Consider the following 20,079-nt stretch of genomic DNA (forward strand, 5'->3'; position numbering starts at 1 on the left):
TTCTGACTGCATCATATGTCACCGCAGATAGTGGTGTCGGAATCGTTCACCAAGCTCCAGCATTTGGTGAGGAAGATTATAATGTTGCAATGAAGGCTGGTGTCATCAGCGGGGACAGACTGCCTCCAAATCCTGTCGATGAAAGGGGCAAATTCACTAAGGAGGTCAGAGATTTTGCTGGAATGCATGTTAAAGAGGCTGACAAGGCCATTATCAAACATTTAAAGGGCACAGGCCGTTTAGTTGTGGATAGCCAGATCACCCATAGCTATCCTTTCTGTTGGAGGTCTGATACCCCTTTGATTTATAGGGCGGTGCCTTCGTGGTTTGTCAAAGTCACGCCCGTTATCCCTGCTCTGTTAGAGTCCATCGAAAAGTCCTACTGGGTTCCCTCTTTTGTCAAGGACAAACGGTTTGCCAGCTGGATAGTAAATGCAAGAGACTGGAATATTTCTCGAAACCGCTACTGGGGTACTCCTATTCCGCTGTGGGCTAGTGAAGATTTTGAAGAAATCATTGCAGTTGGAAGCGTGGAGGAACTAAGGGAACTAAGTGGTTACACTGGCGAGTTGACCGACCTTCACCGTGATAAGATTGATCATATCACCATCCCCAGCAAGAAAGGGAAGGGCATGCTCCGCCGTGTAGAAGAGGTGTTTGACTGCTGGTTTGAATCCGGAAGCATGCCATACGCGTCACAGCATTATCCATTCAAGAACAAGGAGCGTTTTGAAGACAAATTCCCAGGTGATTTCATTGCCGAAGGTCTGGACCAGACTCGTGGATGGTTCTATACTCTTGCAGTTCTTGGAGTGCATCTTTTTGGAAAACTGCCATTCAAAAACTGTGTTGTTAACGGCATAGTCCTTGCAGAGGATGGAAAGAAGATGTCAAAGCGCCTGAAAAACTATCCCGACCCTGGCGTCGTTATGGATCGTTATGGCTCAGACCCCCTTCGATTATATCTCATCAACTCGCCAGTTGTTCGTGCGGAGCCACTAAGGTTCAAAGAATCAGGTGTCAAGGAGATCGTCTCCAAGGTTCTTCTTCCATTGTGGAACAGCTATAAATTCTTTGAAGGCCAGGTTGCATTATTAAAGAAGGTTGAAAACATCGATTACGTCTTTGACCCTGCCGCAGAGGCGACGAATACCAACGTCATGGATCGATGGATCTTGGCCAGCTGTCAAAGTTTGCTGAAGTTTGTGAACGAAGAGATGGCGGGTTACCGACTCTACACGGTAGTTCCAAGATTACTGGAACTCATTGATAACACAACCAACTGGTATATTCGGTTCAACCGGAGACGTCTAAAAGGTGAGCTTGGATTGGATGATACCCTGCATGCTCTCAACACTCTTTTTGAAGTACTTTATACCTTGGTTCGTGGGCTTGCACCCTTCACGCCTTTCATCACCGATACAATCTACCTTCGCCTCCTACCCCATATTCCGGAGCAGCTTCGAGGAGAAGATAGCAGGTCGGTCCATTTCCTTCCCTTCCCGGAGGTTCGAGAGGAACTCTTCAACGAGACCATTGAGAGACAAGTAGGAAGAATGCAGAGGGTGATTGAACTCGGCAGAGTTTCTCGTGAGCGCCGAACCATCGGCTTGAAATGCCCATTGAAGTCCCTTGTCGTTATCCATAAGGATCAGGAATACCTAGATGACGTGCGTTCACTAGAGTCATACATTGTCGAAGAACTTAACATCCGCGACTTGATACTCTCATCCGACGAAGCCAAATACAATGTCCAATACAGCGTTGATGCTGATTGGCCCGTTCTTGGCAAGAAGTTGAAGAAGGATGTGCAGAAAGTGAAGAAAGCCCTACCATCGCTTTCTAGCGATGACGTGAAGAAGTACGTAGACACTGGAAAGATATTGGTCGACGGAATTGAGCTGGTCACAGGTGACCTGGTGGTGAAACGAGGATTAAAGCGAGACGAAGGTTCCTCGCAGCTAGAAACTAACACGGATGACGATGTGCTTACCATTTTGGATGCAGCCGTATACCCCGAGCTCGCGGATGAGGGCATTGCGCGAGAGATCGTCAACAGAGTCCAGCGGCTTAGAAAGAAGGCTGGCTTGCAAGTAACAGATGACGTTGGGATGGAGTATCGTGTTCTGTCCGATCCTGATTCAATTGGTATTGAAGAGGTATTCGATAGACAAGCAAAGGCTCTTGAAAAGGCTCTTCGAAGGCCTATGGATAAACACGTTATTACTGAAGTTGAGGGCAAGATCCCAGATGCCGAAGAACCAGTGATCATGGAGGAGGTTCAAGAAGTTCAAAAGGCGATGTTTTTGCTCCGGCTAGTTAAGCTATAAAAAAAAAGGTAGTTTTGTTTTGTAGTGTTTAGATACAATATTTAGACGCATTTTCCGGTCTATTAAATTTGAACCGTTGTAGCTTTGATCTTATTTATTGGATTACTTCCAATGTGTTATCGTCTCTTTGCCGCAGCCTACGATGGTAGTTAGTATCCGCAAAGGACATAAGCATCGGACGAATAGATACCAAAAAACAATCCTTCAGCTTCATAAACTCTTTCGCACACATGTCCTTGGAAACAGCAGTATAATCAGCCAGGATGCATTTGCCATATACCGTTGCCTGTGATTACTAGGTTAATATGGACATTGTTTCTCTATCGATATAGGGTTGAATCTCACCTCTGCAGAGCATTTGGCAGTTGCCTGTGCAAATTTCTCGATTGGCCTTGTCCTACCAGGCATACTGAACTAACAAAGATTCCACACGGAGGCTTCTTGGGTATATCTTCCTGGTTGATATCAAGTTCGAGTCAAAAGACACTTGACATTATTTTTGCTTCGTAGTGAAAATAACCAATCACAGCCAAGCATCGTAACTAAGTATTGATGACTAATATTACATGATTGTCCTTATTTTATGCACAGAAATAACCAAAGTATGCAATACTCCGATAAATAAAATATTCCGCAGAGCCGATTGTTAATCCCGTTGACGGATGAAGATGAATATTTTTTATGCATTGCAAGGCATCAACATCTATCATTCCGTCCCGGCACAGAAAAACAGACCTCGGTTGAGCTTCTATATCACGTGACTTATGCCTCGGTTGATGTGAGTTTGCGCGCCAAACACAGGAATTCCTTTGGTTCTTCCAAATAGATAACTACCAAGGCATAATTCTGGGTCTCTGGAGAACGGCATTATACTCTCGGATGCGGGTCCGGTAGATCCTATTGGTAAGGTTGGGACCGTTTGATCGGGAAGACCGGTTTGCATGGCTCAAAGAACATGCATCAATATTGAGGGCGAAACTCGCTAGGCTAGCCCAATCATGCCTGGTTCAATAACGACTGACGTAAATGGCGCCTGATAACCTTCTTGTGGTGGGCTTCTTATATTGCTGTCCATTCCCATCATCGAGGGGTTATATAAATCTCTACTATGTAGAGCAAGGTCTTGTTACACATCACTCATCACTTCGTGAGACATTTACATAGTTGTATCAAGATCATGCCTGAACCGATTCCTGGCCCGGCACCGCTGCCGATCGTTGGCAACGCTCATAACCTCGACCTTGTAAACACCTTTACTACCTTTGGGAACCTCGCAGATATATATGGTGCGTCTTCGTCTCCTAGATCAACTTTGAAAAAGCTATTCTGATAGGATGGTGCGAAGGACCCGTCTTCAAGCTTACGCTGGGTGGTGAAGAGAAGATATTCATCACGACTCAGGCTTTGATGAATGAGGTTTGCGATGAGAAACGCTTTTCGAAGCTAGTTGCGGGCGGTTTAGCTCAGATTAGAAATGGAGTTAAAGATGGGCTCTTCACGGCTCAACCAGGAGAGCACAACTGGGAGATTGCACATCGTGTTTTGATGCCAGGTAAGCCTTGGGGCGAGAATATTTAATTTCCGTCAGACACGGTTTTGTTGATATAGAGAAATAAGCATTTGGTCCATTATCTATCCGGTCCATGTTTGATGAGATGCATGATATTGCGTCGCAGTTGGTGATCAAATGGGCACGATTTGGCCCCAATGAAAAAATCCATGTGACGGACGATTTCACGAGGTTGACGCTCGACTCTATTGCCCTGTAAGCCTGATCATCACTTTTGAAACGGTAAGTTCAGGCTTATTTACTGATGAACTCATTAGTTGTGCTATGGGAACCCGGTTTAACTCTTTCTATCACGAGGAGATGCATCCATTTGTCAATGCCATGGTTGGGTTCTTGGCTGAATCTGGAGCCAGAGCAAATCGACCAGCTGTTGTCCAATATTTCATGCACTCGGCTCAGCAAAAGTATGATGCTGATATTGAGCTGATGAAGAAGGTGGCTGGGGATTTGGTTGCGGACCGGAAATCTCACCCTAATGATAAAAAGGACCTACTAAATGCCATGTTAAAAGGAAAGGATGCCAGAACCGGAGAACAAATGACGGAAGAGAGTATAATGAACAATATGATTACCTTCTTGATCGCTGGTATGCTTATCCTCCTCCCATTCTCACAGCTGAATTTGAAAGTGTGCCATGCTAATTGATCATATAGGTCATGAAACCACTAGCGGCCTTTTGTCGTTTTTGTTTTATTACCTCTTAAAACATCCATCGGCATATCAAGCTGCACAACGCCAGGTGGATGAAGTCGTGGGCCGTGGCCCGATTACTGTAGACCACATGTCTAAATTGCCATACATAGAGGCCTGCATGCGGGAAACGCTCAGGCTGTCGCCTTCTGCAACTGCTATACAGATGCAGTCTCGGCCGGACGGTACAGAGGATCCAGTATACCTCGCCAACGGGAAATATGAGGTTAAAAAGGGCCAGCCAATTGTTTGCGTTATACCACAAATCCATCGTGACCCATCAGTTTATGGAGATGATGCAAATCTCTTCAAACCAGAACGGATGTTAGATGAGGCATTTGCGAAACTCCCTAAAAACTCCTGGAAGCCGTTCGGGAATGGTGTACGTGCGTGTATTGGCAGGCCATTTGCGTGGCAAGAGACCATCCTCACTGTCGCAATGCTCCTTCAAAATTTCAATCTCCGTTTCGATGACCCAAGCTATCAGCTACAGATAAAGCAGACTCTCACTATCAAGCCTAATGGCTTTTTCATGCGTGCGACTCTGAGGCACGATGTTGACCCTGTTCAGCTTGAGAAGATGCTTCATGTGAGCATAGAGGCGGAAACTAGGGTGACAGACAAGGACAGGAATGCTGGTGCTTCGTCAACTGGCGTTGCAAAGAAGCCTATGACGATACTTTACGGTTCAAATGCTGGGACTTGCGAGGCCTTGGCACAGAATTTGGCTAGAGACGCATCCAGCAGAGGTTATGCTGCTCAAGTTGGACCCTTAGACTCGGGTGTTGACAAGATACCCAAAGACCAGCCCGTGATCATAATTTCATCCAGTTACGAAGGCCAACCTCCTGATAATGCTGCTCATTTTGTCGAATGGATTCAAGGCCTTGGTAGCAATGCGCTTTCTGGTGTGAAATACGCAGTATATGGCTGTGGAAATCGTACGTATCCTAACATCTGTTTTGCCATCCATGAAGGTAATTGCTAAATTTTTCAGATGATTGGACGTCCACGTTCCATCGGGTACCAAAGCTCCTGGACGCCGAATTCAACAGGTCTGGAGCAACTAGAGTTGCAGGCATTGGGCTTGGGGATGTAGCTGATGGGGACATTTTCAACCACTTTGATAAATGGCAGGATGAGCAACTCTGGTCCTCTATTGGAGGTGAGGTAGATCCTACGGAAGAGGGTACAGTAGAGGTTGAAATTGATACGGATGCCCGCAAATCCACTCTCCGACAGGACGTTAGAGAAGCAACCGTCATCAGCAATAGGGTGTTGACAGCACCAGGGGAACCGGAGAAGAGACACATTGTCTTGAAACTTCCCACTGGGATGTCATACAAGTCTGGAGATTATCTTGCTGTGCTCCCTATCAACGACCAGAGAAATATCCGGCGAGCCCTGAACCGGTACAACTTGCCATGGGATGCCATGCTCACCATTAAGGTCGGTGCAAACACGACATTGCCAACGGGTCACCCCGTTTCAGCAATGGATGTCTTGAGTGCATATGTAGAACTGGGCCAACCAGCAACAAAAAAGGTATGTAATAACAGATGTCCGTGCAAACCCATCCAGTAAAGCTCACAATTTTTTTTTTTTTTATAAATAGAACGTGGCCCGTATTGCTTCCAGTATCTCAGACGAGAAAACCCGCGAGGAAGTTCTAGCACTTTCAAGGGAAAATTTTGATAATGAGATTCTAAAGAAGCGCCGCTCTCCGTTGGATTTGCTTGAAGAATACCCATCTGCCGAGCTGCCTCTGGGTGACTTCCTCGCAATGCTGCCGCCAATGCGCATTCGTCAATATTCGATATCTTCGTCTCCATTGGCGGACCCGACAGTCGCATCCCTTACTTGGTCGGTTCTAGATGCGCCCTCCCGGATCGCTGATTCAAAACGGTTCCTTGGTGTGGCATCCAACTTCCTCTCCAAAGTTGCAGAAGGCGATAGAATTCACGTTGCCGTGAAGACCAGTCATGGCAACTTCAACCCTCCCAAGGACATCGAGAACACACCCATCATGATGTTCTGTGCCGGGACAGGCCTTGCCCCCTTCCGTGGTTTCGTTCAAGAGAGGGCAATCCAATGTCAAGCGGGACGAAAGGCCGCACCGGCATACCTCTTCATTGGCTGCAGACATCCTGACAAGGACGCTCTCTTCAAGGACGAACTTGATAAATGGGAGAAGGACGGTGTAGTAACGGTGTTTTATGCGTTTTCCGCAGCAAGTGAGCAGAGCAAGGGCTGTCGGCATGTGCAAGACAGACTCTGGGAGGAGAGAGATGCGATGAGAAAGGTCTTCGACCATGGTGCAAAACTGTATGTCTGCGGAACTAGCATGGTCGGAGAGGGTGTGGCATCGACGGTGAAGAAAATCTTCCAGGACTATTGCCTCTCTGCTGGCAAGCCAAAGACAGATGAAGAGGTTGAGAGTTGGTTCCGGGAGATCAAGAGTGACCGTTATTCCTCTGACGTCTTCGCATAGGCCCGTTCAAGCCTATTTTAATATAAGTATCTCTATTTGGTCAAAATGTTTGAACCAGGAGAAGTCTCTTTTCATAAAAGTCAGTCGACGAACAGTATTATATCAAGGCTCAAATTGGCAAATAGTATATGTACCAGCGATATTTCTTGAATGACTAATATATGCTTATATAATCGCTTATATCATCATTACTTAATCGTATTAGATAATCTTCCAGCCACCAAAGGAAAAAAAAAAGTTACGCGCAACTTCAGAACAACAAGAAACGGCTTCGATGAGACGACGAGGTTCTCATTAACGTGCAGTTGCGCGCGCGGTTGGTTTTTTTTGGATAGCATTCTCCTTTGAACTGGCAAATAAAGACTATGCAGTCTGGGGTGTGCCTTTTTTTCTCCGTCAGTTCTCGAAATGACGTCGCTGCGCAACTCGCGACAACGGCGTAGATCGCGGTTTATTAATTAATCTTCGATGCCTTCAAATCCCAAAGACCGGGCTGTCACATCATTGGAGCAGTTAGCCCTGTCAGACCAAGGTCAGTCCTACGGACTTATTGCCTGCGCCTGCTGGAGAAACTTGAGCTGATTCGATTAATTTAAACCGAAGATGTTGAGCTTCTTCACGAGATCGTAACACGCGCCGAACAACATCCGGACGCAGATATTCTTCCGTTTCGCGTTATTTTTTCAGCATATGATGCTGTCCTGGCTGAACATGGCATCCCCGTAGAAAGCGATCAAACATACCTCCCTTTCCTGTTCCAACTCGGGGCTGAACGAAATGGCAGCCTCTCCGAACGTTTCGAGTCTCTTCTAGCTTCACTGGGCATTCGACTGGAATATGGCGAGGATACAGAAGTACATGAGCTCCTACCAAATGGTATTGCGTCGAATACGAGAGAAGACAGCGTACATGTTCTACATCAGAGGCCAAATGGAGTTCAGCCGCGAAAAACTGAAGACCGGCGGCGTGCCTCTTTTGATTCGGTATACGATGCAACGCAGGACCTTGCACAGCGCTTTACCAATAGGCCTAGCTCAAGGTCATCCCTATCCAGACTCGAGAATGGGACGGTCAGGTCTCTAGACTTTGATGCTGAAATTAAAAAATTCTATCCTTACAAATCGGACCACTCTCCCCAACATCATAGATCAAAAGATGCTGCAGGTTGCCATACCAACGGTCCAGCTTCTCAGGCTTCGGGTGATGATACAAACTCTTTCTCCCTTCCGCGGAGTTCACGACACTCTGATACCCAGGAATCTGCTGCTGACTATAAAAGTAACCCGGACAGTGCCTTAGAGCCCCAGCATAGTGAAAAAGCACTTTCGAGTGCTTCAGATGATACACCCGATCCTCCTCAAGTACCCGCTGAGCTGTTCTATCAACCCTCAAACACGCAACGGCTAAGAGATGCCTCGGTTTTTGATATGTACCGACAAAGAAATTCTCTACGGCTGATGCTGTCAAGCTGGTCTGACATGGCGAAGCAAAAACGTGAATTAGTACAGGCGATGGAACAGAGGGCCATCTATTATGATAGTAGAGCACTGGTTGTCCAGGTTCTAGAGTTGTGGAAAGCTGCCCTGCGAGACAAACGTCAAGCCGCTGAGGCCGAGAGATTAGCCGCACAAACTGAGAATTTTTTTAACAACCTGGAGGAGCGGGCTGCGCGTGCCCGAGATCTATACCTGCTTACAAAAGCCTTTACTCACTGGTCGCAGATTGCCTCCGACGAGGTTCATAGAACTGAGGCTGCTCGACGCCACCTCATCTGTATCAAATACTTCAACGCGTGGCGTGAAATTACAGCAGTGAATGAACTTAAAGCTCAACGTTTTATACTAAAAAGGCCATTCAAAATATGGCATTCTCAACATCGCCGCATAGTCCCCCTCGATTCTGAAGCAGACGAGTTTCGCCGGCGACGCCTAAAGAAGAATGCGTACTCGCATTGGTTCTGGTCTTTCTGTGACAAGCTAGCTCCCCGGTGGAACAAGGAACGCTTGAAGCAGCGATCATTCATCGCTTGGCTCCGTGCCCTTCGAACCCAAAGGGAACGAGACCTTGCAATCGACTCTAATCGCACCGGTAACTCTCTAAAAGCAACTTTCCAAGCTCTGGTGCAGAAATATCGTGCAGTTTCCTCAGCTGAATGCAGTGCGGATAGCCAGTGGAAATCCCGCCTCACATCATACTACCTGACAGAATGGTCCGTCAAACAGAAATATCAACGGCCCTTTGAAATGGTGACCTGCCTAGTCAATACTAAGCTTGTGCGCTCATGTTTGAATGACTGGTCTCGACAGACACGCATGGAGAGACGCGCGCGGGACGCGGACAAACTTCGTGTTATGGGTAACTGCTGGACAGCCTGGAATGACCACCTTCGCTGTCAGGCTTTGTCGTCGCGAACTGAGGAACGGCTTGTTTTGCAGGCATTATACAAATGGATTCTTATGGGTAGGCTGCGCCTGTTGGATCGAATACATCAACAGCGGCTCAAGGCTAGTTATCTCAAAAAACTAATGGAAAATTCACGGAGTTTGTACAACGAGCTTCTTATCAAGGAAGCGAGATTCCGTACCGATAGAAAACGAAAACTAGTCCAAGCTATCTTTAGCTACTGGAAACAGCGACTTGATATTCAAAAGCAACGCGAACTGGTAAGCCGAGCATTCTATGCACCTCCAGTTCAACAAGAAGTACTTCAGAACTGGAAAGCGCGCAGCGAACATTTGAAGACTCTCGATACTTGGGCAAAGAAATCAGAGTATTTCTTCTTGACAACGAAAACGTTGAAGCAATGGCGTAGCGCAACAGCAGAATCTTCCAAGAGACGAAGGCTAGAAGCATACGCAACCATTAGGCGCAAAGTGAAAATGAATCTCGCCTCTGCAGTCATCTCCGCCTGGCGATCCCGTTGCGCTACTGTGCGTGACATACACCAGCAATCGACTGAGATATACGGAGCGAAGCTGATTGCGGCCGGGACTAACATGTTCCATCTCTGGTCAGAAAAGGCGACGCATCGTTCGCAAAACCTTGCCGATGCTCAACTATACTATAACCGACAGCTAGTCTACAACAACCTAACCCATTGGGCAGGTATGCAAAGGTCTTACAAAATGCTTGATGAGAAAGCGACCCGGTTTCTAGAAATCCACATTTCTGGCGTCGCTCTTGCACAAATTCGGAAGCTAAGTCTCCGTATTTTCGAAGTGAAAACGCGGCTAGAAACCGCTGATGCTTTGTATGACCGAAACACTCGAAAGCACTACCGGAATATGATCCATCATTGGCGCGAGAAGGCTCGGATCTCGAAGGAAACCAACTTTGACTCGTTCCCAATTGTTACTCCATCAAAGGGCGGCCATGACATTCAATTTGACGACCCGAATGAATGGCAAACAATGGGCCAAGGTAGAGAAGAGCCACCGATACGGCAGCCGGTTTTTATATCCCATACTCCTATATCGACACCAGGATATCTGAACAGTCCTTCAAAGCGGGCTGCAAGAGCCAAAGCATTGGTCCAGATGTCTACAACGCCAGCAACACCGTTACCAACTTCATTTCCTAGTAAACTGTGGGCCGCAAGCGAGCCCAGATTACAACCTATATATTCAAGCAGGCGAAGTGCATTCAAGCGTGGCGCGGCAAGCACTAATGTCCGATTTGCAATTGATGAGGAACCAGAATCTCCAACTGAAGGCAGATCGACTATGAGGGAATTAACATGATGAACAATAATGAGAACTTGTAATTTATATGAATACGGAAACGCAGAAAAAAAAATTAAGAAATACATAATTTAATAATCACCTTCAATCCAAGCGGCGCCAATGTAGTATATATTCTACCCCATCCTAAACCCACCAGCTTCGTTTCCAGATGACCTCTCCGTGTATCATTTATATCCAATTTTCATCCCAACGCAGGTCACGCCCTTAAACCCCAAATAAATAATAGCATAGAATAGACAGTGAAAGTGACATTATCGACCGGGTAAAAATTGCGAAGGGTTTGCCTAGGCATACTGACTCTGAATGGCATAAATAGAGGGAAGCAAGAAATGCAATTCGAGCCAGCTGAACTGCGGTTCATCGGGTATACCCCATATATCGTGCGCTAGAGAGAATGCCGAGCGCCGTGGAAAAGATGCCAAATTAGTTCTGTAGTACCAACCCAGATAAATACGCCAATATGATTGAATCTGAGAGAAAAGTTGAAATTGGAATTGAGATTTGAGGAAAGGCGGTTAATGAAAATGTTCGGTAGTTATTCGTGTGATCGTATCCTGTCGTAGTAATTTTTTGGCCTTGTTCCTTTGTGCTTTATGCCACTTTTAGTCTTTTCTGTTTATGGTCGAATGAGGTGCTGGGGGAACCCCGTTCAGCATGTCTCTTATTTTCCAAATTTGGCCTGCTAGAGGTGGTGCCGCCGTCCTGGAGTCTTGTATCGTGTTCACGGTCGTCATTAGGGATAATTAGATGAGGGGTGTCAGTGCACGAGTCCACCTGCGTGGTGGTAGTTGGTCTAAAATTTGATTTAGGTATTTCAATAGAGCGAGTGACTCGGGTTTTGGGAGGCAAAAATATAGATTGAGCAATAGGGGCACGGCGTGAAGCTGTATTAGAAATTCCCGCGGCCGTCAGCGGCGCTGCGGTATATTTTAGTGGAGAAGAAGGTATTATAGGACTGCTGGTGCGAAGTGCGGGCCTAATGGAGCGTTTAATGGGGTTCACAGGTTTGTGGTCTTCAATAAAAGATTTGGGGGCTTTGCTGACACGGGACGCCATGCTATTGAGTTGATGAGTTGGTGTGGATAATTTAGGGTTGCGTTTAACAGCTGCGGGTAAAGCGGACTTCCTACTCCCAGAAGAAGCACCAGAGCTAGGTCTAGAAGGCAACTTGGGAGGGACTAGTTTCCACCTTGAGTTATCCTCCCATGGCTTGCTATTATTAGAATCGCTATTTTTTGTATTTAGTGCAAAGGTAGGAGTAATGCCACCCATTATGCGGTCATGATGGGCATATCGCTGAACAGAAGTAGGTTTCTCCCTTGGTAGACGCATCTTCTTTATGTCAACGATCTTCGGAGTGTGCTTTGATTTCTCCTTGTCAAGGCCTTGTAACGCACGTCTCATGCGCTCTGCATCTTCATCAACTTTCTTGGCGGCTTTCTCCCTAAGAGTGGTATAAAAGCTGTACCAACTCTCCGGAGTTTCAGATAGATCAAGGCTTTCCCAGAAGTAGATATCACGTTTAATGAATTCAATCCAGAGCTCAGCATCATGCTCAAGAAGATGTGGAGATCTTTGCTCAAGCTCGTGCTGGTCGGGGGGAAGAAAGCAATGAAGAAGACACAGGTCAGCAAAGTGAGATCTATCAAATTAAGGCCAGGTAAGGGGCTCACTTACCAGCTGCTGAGGGTTCTCTATCTTTTGAAGGATAGGACGTATAACATCATAACGAGCCAAGCCAACATCTGTGATTTCTATTAGATTTATTAGTTAAACTGACACTGAATGAAATAAAAAAAAAGTGCAATAGAAACATCGTCTACTCACCCCTGACCACCTTGACACACATCCGACGGGCCATCAATAGGAGGGACGGAGCCCCTATATTTTGGTGCGACGAAGAAACCATATGTTCAAGAAGCTCTATCTACCTACAAATACCGAAGAAAGAGGTCTAGGAACGGACTAAGGAAGAAATAAGACCCTAACGACTCGAACGGAATTTAGGAGTTGTCAAGGCGAAGGTAGAAATCAAGGGGGATGGAAGCAAGACGAGGGACTCGTGGAGGGATTTCATGGGCTAGAGCATTGGAGAGAGCAAAATATTATCATTAAAACAAGTGTTATATACTCATGGGCGGAAGAGATGAGTGAATACGACAATGATGAAAAATGGCCAACAACTACTTTGTTGCTGCCGACCAAAAAGACGTTGGAAGTTTCGCCCTATGATAGTCACATGACATATTACGTCAGAGAAAGCTTACGGATAAATAAAGGGCCGGTTGGAATGGACTTCCAAAAAATGAACACCGGACGACCTGGAGGTCAGATTCAAACACGGCTTGTAATCTCTAGATGAGTTCAAGTTAAAGATACAAAAGACATATTGAGGTCTCCTCAGTCAGATTTAGGGAATCCCAACGCCTTGTTAATCCTACGATACCGACCAGCGAAGTTCATCTCGTGTTTCTCGCCATTTTTCTCGCCATATTTCCTATGGATGTCTTCCGGGACCCACGAACATGCAAACGACCAAGCCTTTACACCCAGCCTCGCCATCCATGAAGATCTATGTAGGGTGATGGGGGCAAACAGGGCATCATCGTTTAGCGGAGGACAATCTATCTCAGCGCCATGGCCCCCATCTGTCACCCAATGTCTCTTGTACCATTTGTTTGCTTCTATCGCTAATTTATGGTCGGCAGGGGTTCCAGCAGAAGAAGTGGCCTGGGCTATCCATTCAGGCTCCAGAGGAGAAAGAAGCCTACCGACTCGTCTCATGACGATGGCGGAACAAGTCTCATAGCAACAAGCTCTAGGACATAATCCAACGGTTATAGCCACCGTCGTGTTGCACTCCTTACACTTGTGAAATTGTTTATCCGGCCTCGACTTCTGCAACTCTTCAAGGGAGCTGCCGGTTTCCTTAAGAAAGCACTCGGGGAAGAACATATCCGTGATACATTTGTCACCTAGCATCATATGATTACAGACAGCGTAGTTTAGTTTCTTGCATAGGTCTTCAAATTGAGCTTTGGAAACCGGCTTGTTGTAAGGAAATAGTTGCACCTTGCTTACTATCGTCATCTCAGGCGAAGAAAATAACTTTGTGAAGGCGTTTCCTTGAGGTGTTGGAGTATTGCTGCTTTCCGATTGTGTTCCATCCCTTATCCGTTTAATATCAGCAAAGCTGTACTCTCTATCAGTAAACTTAAAGACCTTTTTTGTTCTCAGACAATAGCGCTCCGCATGACGTTTTTCTAGCTCATCCATTGAGAAATCTGAGGCGGGATGGGTAGTGAGACACCCCCGGCAGCAGAACTCTTTTAGCTCTCCGACACCTTCGAACATGCACAGAGTGATAAAATGCCCCAGCTTGGTTGACCTTAGGTCACGTTGAACACCTTCAAGGATGCCAGAATAATAGAACCGAGCACAAGTGAGTGATAGTGCAAATGAATCTTCAGGCTTCAGGAACTCGTGGATGATCCAAAGTAGTTCTGCAGGCAAGTTGTGGAAGTGGCTGTGCTCTATATTGTGAAGTTCAGCTTCATCCCGATCGCGGGTATCATGGCGACTAAGACCACCACCACGGAAGCCTTCAAGATAATGGAACAGGCTCCAGGCTCCTCCGAGTGTCATCTTGATCAAAGTTGAAAGCTGTGCGCTTGTATAGTTATTCGAAACATGAGTTATATGAAAATAGTTGTTTGTGAGTCCTCATGTCGAAGGCATCGAACATCGTTTAAATAAGATGAACTGGTTACAATGAACCCGGCAGGATCCATTGACAGAGTTGAATGATTATATTATTACGGCTCACTCCGCTGGGTATGTATGATTTAATAGGAATAGAATAAGGGTGAGAGGGCACACCCTAGCATATTGGATGCACGTATTAAGCCCATGAGGAATGAATAGCTTCATTCTAGAATATGGGAATGGTCCGCCAACTATGCATGAGATTAGTTCCGCAGTTGACAACATTCCATTCTTCCAAACAAATGACAAGGTTGGGAGTAGGAAATTTCCTCCTTACCTCTTGTATCATACTATCCCTCCAAGTCCACAATGCAATGCCATTATTCTCTCTACCCAAAGGTAAAGGTAAAAAGGGAGCAGATATAGAACGAACCATCACTATCTATCATTTTCAAGATGGTCCCTATCAGTTCGGATAGAGTTATTTGCTTCTGCTGAGACTTTTGGACCGGTGGATATATTGGCCGCCCAATCGTAACCCCATCTAGTGTTATCCAAGTACACTAGGTGGTAGCCTCTTAGTTATGGCATGCAAGTTCCTTAGGCCTATTGGAGTGGTGCGGTTCCTCAGTGAGATGATAATTCTAGGTTGCGGACGCTATAAACCTGTTAAGAGGTCTATGGAGATAAAGGCTAGATGACAATACTGCTCAAAGGATGGGCTTCATCATAATGCTAGACAAAAGCACAAAGAGGAAGAACGTAATGGATCTGAAGTGCTTCATGGTTAAGAGTGTAGACAATATATGATAAACCCAGTTTCAAAACCCAGTTTCAGCTAGAGGTTTGTGCTATTTCTAGAATAGAATGAGGCTTTGTCCTCACAGTAGTTAGCTTAACTAGCTCCTGGGAACGACCACTTAGCGTATGAGGACCTGCATTCTTCATCGTAGCTAAAAAATAATGTTACTTGTCATGAATTCTAATAATACGACGATGATATAGAGCCGTTAAAGCACGCTATAACTCCACGTTTTAAGCAATTGGATGGATTTTAAGTAGAATATCAAGGGTGGGCGTGTAATTAACTAATTGGTTAAGCTATCAAATAGCTGATATGCGGCTTATATATTACAGCATAGTTAGCGCCTTCTTTGGACATGTATACGTTTTCTGGGAACAGTGCTATCATAGCTAATTACTCGTATGAAGGTAAGGAGGAATTGTAAAATGTGAGCTTGTACATGACAAACAGTGGTAATGGAAGAATATAGAAAGATGAAGGAGATGCTACAAAGACAGAAGTTACTATTCCAGCTTTTTCTCCCAAAGGCCAGAAAAGCTGGTGATAATGGATTGAGATCCCTCCATCTGTCTCAGTAATGGCAGTCATATGTTATAAAAGTCAACACATTCCACCACACAGAAGGTAAACTGACAACCGCTTCCAGTTGATAATCCTCATAGCCCCACGCTATCCTGAAAAAGCCAGACAGACTATTCCAAGAAAACACCAAACTTTGCCTCGTTGAATATCAAACTACAACGAATTTTGTCACAGTCCCAAGCCAAGGACATTTCTCTCAGCTTGCCAAATTCAATATGGTTCTCGAGGCGTCTATTATCGTGTCCATATGCACCTGCATCGTGATTAGTGCAGGGTCTTTTGGAACCCTAGCTATCGCATATTTGACCCACCGTAGAAATGCAGACTTGACAAGAAGGACTGAATCGGAGCAAGGGGATCATCCGCGGCGAACTGGCTTGCAAAAAGGGGCCGACGAAATTGAAATGGAAGACATACCTAAAAGTTCACGGAAGCAACAGTCCCGCCCGCATGAGGGCGAAGATGGTGCGGGAAACACAGAAGGGCAAAGTTCGCAGGAGGAACAGTCCTACTCGCACGAGGGCGGAGATGGTGCGGGAAACACAGAAGGGCAAAGTTCGCAGGAAGAACAGTCCCGCCCACCTGGGGACAAATATCCTGCGAAATTCATATATCTAAAGAGTACCTCCCGGCGGAGTAGGATATTACCAACTCCCTACCCAACAGAGCATTGGGTGCCAACAGACGTCACGGACACGGGGAATGTGCCATAGATGTTCCCGGATATTTGCGTACTTGTGGATATGATTTGCCGGTTGTCCACCAATTCATAATTTGTCATCTTGGGTCCTTTGATTAATTTCTTTATCAACTCCTGTGCTTTTCTTATTTATTTAAAAAATTGGGGGTATTTTGGGAACTATTTGTTGTTAATAGAAAGCAGTGTTTATTGCCAGTTCTCAAATTGAGGTATTTGTTATCTTGTCGGATTTTTACCTGTGTCTGTATTGGTGCAGGAACGCCAAATCACCGTCAACTAAACTGAAACGCAGGCAGTGTATAACGCTTTTCAGTAAGTTTGGTTGTCCGAAGGCCAGTGCGTGCCAACTGCTCAGCTTACTGGAATGAGTCCTGGTACTTTCTATTAACAACTCCTTTGCGGTATATGGCCAGGTGGTTTTGTCCGTGCTGCCGTTGTCAAAGCAAAACCAATTGTCAGCAAATGCTTTGCTTCCTCTTGGTAGTCATCCACATGCCCCAATATTCCTTGGGTAAAGTCAGGACAGCCAGACCTCAAGAGCGCGGCTGTCTCAGATAGCGCAGGACATCCACCCGACTGGGCCAGTCAAATAGCCAATCTTATATCTCTATTAAGTATCATGCTGCGAGGGGCGACGTCCATGTGGCATATAAATAAGCTTGGGGGGTTTTCGGAGAATCCGGGATTGTCGTACGAAACACGATCGAACACGAGACGCTTATTAAACTAGTCTTTAAAGTCAGATATGCCCTGGCACCATAGATAGTAAAGAGCAGACCGTGTACTATGTAAGACACTATCACCGACTGGCCTTGAGTTTCACGGAGGCTGCCGGATTCGTTGGTGAGTAGACGCCACGCAAGGTGTTGTTCATAAATTCCATTAGAGAGAGGGCAGCCCACCACTGTCCCTCGCCAATGTATATCTCAGAGCTCTCTTCCTAGGCATTAGAAATGGCGGGCTCGAGAGATTTCCTGTATTCCTACATCCAGCCAGGGGAAAGGGAGATGCCATGACAACAGTCCCCGTCCTTGTGTTTTAACTGCTTAACAAAAAACGTCGTCTTCTGGTCCGTAGTTAGTTAGTTATCACGTGATTCTACACAGCGACAAAAGGAGAGAGAAACGTATCTTCATGATATTCGAAGAATCATCTAGTTAGACAGTGAAATGTACGGAGTACGGATATTAATCAGTGATATTCTAGATGACATACCGTTTATCTCAGCTTTGGTAGCCGTTTAGACGCCATATACGGCTAAAACACGATCCCTCGGTAATGATGAAGTACCATATACTTATGCTGCAGTGTGTTTTACTATGGCAGATGAAGTACAAGCTACCTACGCCCGTATCCTGCTGGTGTTGCACGAGGATAAGCTCCCTTCATGCTATCTACCCATGGATAGACATAATTATTCAGTTGCTGGCCGTTTAGCCCAGCTAAAGCAGCGGTTGAGAAAGCAGTTTGATCGAGCTCCGAGACAGACGCACGACTAGCAGCCTAGGGCCGTTGAAGATGGCGTTGGCAACAGACGATGACCTGCACAAGCTGAATCAGGATGAGCGAGAGGCTGATGTCCAGCTCGCAACACAGAAAGAACATGAGATGGGTATCATGCGCGCGATAAAGCTATACCCCAAGGCCATCGCTTGGTCGTTACTCTTCTGCATGGGTGTCATCATGAACGGGTTTGACGCTCAGGTGATAGGGAACATGTTCCCTGTGGCTAGGTTCCAGCGAGATTTTGGATACCAGTTCGAGGGGAAATGGAATATATCTGCTGCCTGGCAATCTGGCCTGAGGTGAGCGTACTGAGACCACGATGTATATGTATGCATTTTAACCAGGGCTAATATGATGGAGACAGTATGGGGAGCCCCATCGGACAGGTGGTTGGCGCGTTGCTCGTCAGCTATCCTATGGAGTGGTTTGGTAGGAAGCGGACGTTCCTTGTATGTACCGTTTTGTCGCCCTGATTACGACGAGGAATATCCCTCTTACTTATATCCTTTCCCTAAGGCTTGCGTGATGATGACGGCGGGCTTCATTTTTATCCAGTTTTTCGCACGATCACTTGAAGTGCTGATAGTCGGTCAGTTACTCGGTGGCCTTGTCTTGGGTACATATACCGTCATCGCTCCTACGTATGCCTCTGAAGTCTGCCCGGTGGCCCTGCGTGGTATCCTAACATCCTACGTCAACCTTTGCTTTGTTATCGGCCAGTTCCTTGCTAATGGTATCTCGGCCGGCACACACAACCTGGATTCACACTGGGCTTATAGCTTCCCCTTTGCTCTACAGTGGATCTGGCCGGCTATCATTTTATGCACAGTTCCCTTTGCTCCCGAGAGTCCCTGGTGGCTGGTGAGAAAGGAGAGGATGGAGGACGCAGAGAAGTCTTTGCGTCGACTTGCTTCGTCGAAAGTCGATGTTAAACCTACTCTTGTAAGTGGATCAAATATGGAAGCCTGCGAAGCCGTATCTAACTTCTTCTCCTACCAAAGGCTATGATTATTGAAACGGACAGACTAGAGCAGCATATGCAAGCTGGCACTACGCTCCTAGATTGCTTTAAAAGTGTCAATGTCAGACGCACAGAAATTGCTGTTGGAGTTTATGCGATCCAGGTCCTCAGTGGGATTTATCTCGTTGGCTATTCAAACTACTTCTTCACCCGTACTTCTTCCCTTCAGTACTTCACAAAATAAACATTAACATGATACTGATATCTGTATAGTTGCCGGGCTTAGCTCTGATGACGCTTTTAGCATGGGGGTAAGCCAAGTACTCATTCTTTTTTTTTTTTTTTAAATAAAATGCAGCTTCACTCACATTATCAGCTTGGATTCCTCGGCGTCGGCTTCCTCGGTACTGTTCTCTCGTGGTTTGAGCTGGCGTACTTTGGCCGTCGGACCATTTATCGCAACGGCCTGGCAATGCTTGCACTCCTCCAGTTTATCATCGGCATCCTCGACTGTGTTCCCAACTACGAGAAACGCCCTAGTGTCATCTGGGCTCAAGTATCGATGATGGTAGTCTGGAATTTTGCCTACAGTCTATCTGTCGGGCCGGTTTGTTTCGTTATACTATGTGAATGTTCTGCGACAAAGATTCGGTCTAAGACTATCGCTCTGGCGACTGCAGTGCAGGCGATGCTAGGTATAGTTATGACAGTCGCCATTCCGTACATGATCAACCCGGATGCGGCGAACTGGCGAGGGAAACTTGGCTTCTTCTTCGGGGTACGTCGCCATCTTGCTGGTGAAATTAGCGTATCTATGCTAATAATGCTGGATACCTCTAGGGCCTCGCCACGGTATGCTTTGTCTGGACGTTTTTCAGGGTCCCCGAGACAAAGGGTAGGACGTACGAGGAACTTGATATCATGTTTGAGAGGAATGTACCTACTCGGAGGTTTAAGGGCTACAAATTCGACTAGGTCATCAAATTCAGGGATTGG

General features: G+C 46.2%; 8 protein-coding genes across 8 annotated transcripts in view; 5 read left to right on the top strand and 3 right to left on the bottom strand.

Moving 5' to 3' along the window:
* MCYG_04848 (isoleucyl-tRNA synthetase,cytoplasmic) overlaps positions 1-2,330 on the top strand; it is a gene marked incomplete at both ends in the record, with an annotated part of 3,386 nt that extends 1,056 nt beyond the window's left edge. The window contains one exon of the mRNA XM_002847065.1: positions 28-2,330. Within this exon, the coding sequence (XP_002847111.1) occupies positions 28-2,330 (2,303 nt within the window). The remainder of the gene's footprint in view (positions 1-27) is intronic.
* A 116-nt stretch (positions 2,331-2,446) lies between these two features.
* On the bottom strand, positions 2,447-2,748 carry MCYG_04849 (conserved hypothetical protein; the record flags this gene model as incomplete). Its single annotated transcript, XM_002847066.1, has 3 exons — positions 2,447-2,467; positions 2,521-2,616; positions 2,676-2,748. 3 exons carry the CDS (start codon positions 2,736-2,738, stop codon positions 2,447-2,449), a joined length of 180 nt encoding a protein of 59 aa, XP_002847112.1.
* Positions 2,749-3,507: 759 nt separating this feature from the next.
* Positions 3,508-7,081, top strand: MCYG_04850 (fatty acid hydroxylase; the record flags this gene model as incomplete). Its single annotated transcript, XM_002847067.1, has 7 exons — positions 3,508-3,616; positions 3,676-3,882; positions 3,948-4,095; positions 4,158-4,486; positions 4,554-5,531; positions 5,588-6,135; positions 6,206-7,081. 7 exons carry the CDS (start codon positions 3,508-3,510, stop codon positions 7,079-7,081), a joined length of 3,195 nt encoding a protein of 1,064 aa, XP_002847113.1.
* Positions 7,082-7,549: 468 nt separating this feature from the next.
* Positions 7,550-10,821, top strand: MCYG_04851 (conserved hypothetical protein; the record flags this gene model as incomplete). The annotated part of the gene is made up of 2 exons (XM_002847068.1): positions 7,550-7,613; positions 7,685-10,821. The coding sequence occupies 2 exons, from the start codon at positions 7,550-7,552 to the stop codon at positions 10,819-10,821; spliced, it is 3,201 nt and encodes a 1,066-aa protein (XP_002847114.1).
* A 594-nt stretch (positions 10,822-11,415) lies between these two features.
* Positions 11,416-12,733, bottom strand: MCYG_04852 (conserved hypothetical protein; the record flags this gene model as incomplete). The annotated part of the gene is made up of 3 exons (XM_002847069.1): positions 11,416-12,414; positions 12,502-12,569; positions 12,652-12,733. 3 exons carry the CDS (start codon positions 12,731-12,733, stop codon positions 11,416-11,418), a joined length of 1,149 nt encoding a protein of 382 aa, XP_002847115.1.
* Positions 12,734-13,224: 491 nt separating this feature from the next.
* Positions 13,225-14,469, bottom strand: MCYG_04853 (uncharacterized protein; the record flags this gene model as incomplete). Its single annotated transcript, XM_002847070.1, has 1 exon — positions 13,225-14,469. One exon carries the CDS (start codon positions 14,467-14,469, stop codon positions 13,225-13,227), a length of 1,245 nt encoding a protein of 414 aa, XP_002847116.1.
* Positions 14,470-16,131: 1,662 nt separating this feature from the next.
* On the top strand, positions 16,132-16,629 carry MCYG_04854 (uncharacterized protein; the record flags this gene model as incomplete). Its single annotated transcript, XM_002847071.1, has 1 exon — positions 16,132-16,629. The coding sequence occupies one exon, from the start codon at positions 16,132-16,134 to the stop codon at positions 16,627-16,629; it is 498 nt and encodes a 165-aa protein (XP_002847117.1).
* A 1,505-nt stretch (positions 16,630-18,134) lies between these two features.
* MCYG_04855 (maltose permease) lies at positions 18,135-20,058 on the top strand (the record flags this gene model as incomplete). The annotated part of the gene is made up of 7 exons (XM_002847072.1): positions 18,135-18,421; positions 18,487-18,571; positions 18,678-19,064; positions 19,124-19,295; positions 19,357-19,394; positions 19,442-19,861; positions 19,924-20,058. The coding sequence occupies 7 exons, from the start codon at positions 18,135-18,137 to the stop codon at positions 20,056-20,058; spliced, it is 1,524 nt and encodes a 507-aa protein (XP_002847118.1).
* Between the last annotated feature and the right edge of the window lie 21 nt (positions 20,059-20,079).

The sequence above is a fragment of the Microsporum canis genome, genomic scaffold (assembly GCF_000151145.1).
Source record: "Microsporum canis CBS 113480 supercont1.4 genomic scaffold, whole genome shotgun sequence".
In the NCBI taxonomy this organism is placed as follows: Eukaryota; Fungi; Ascomycota; class Eurotiomycetes; order Onygenales; family Arthrodermataceae; genus Microsporum; species Microsporum canis.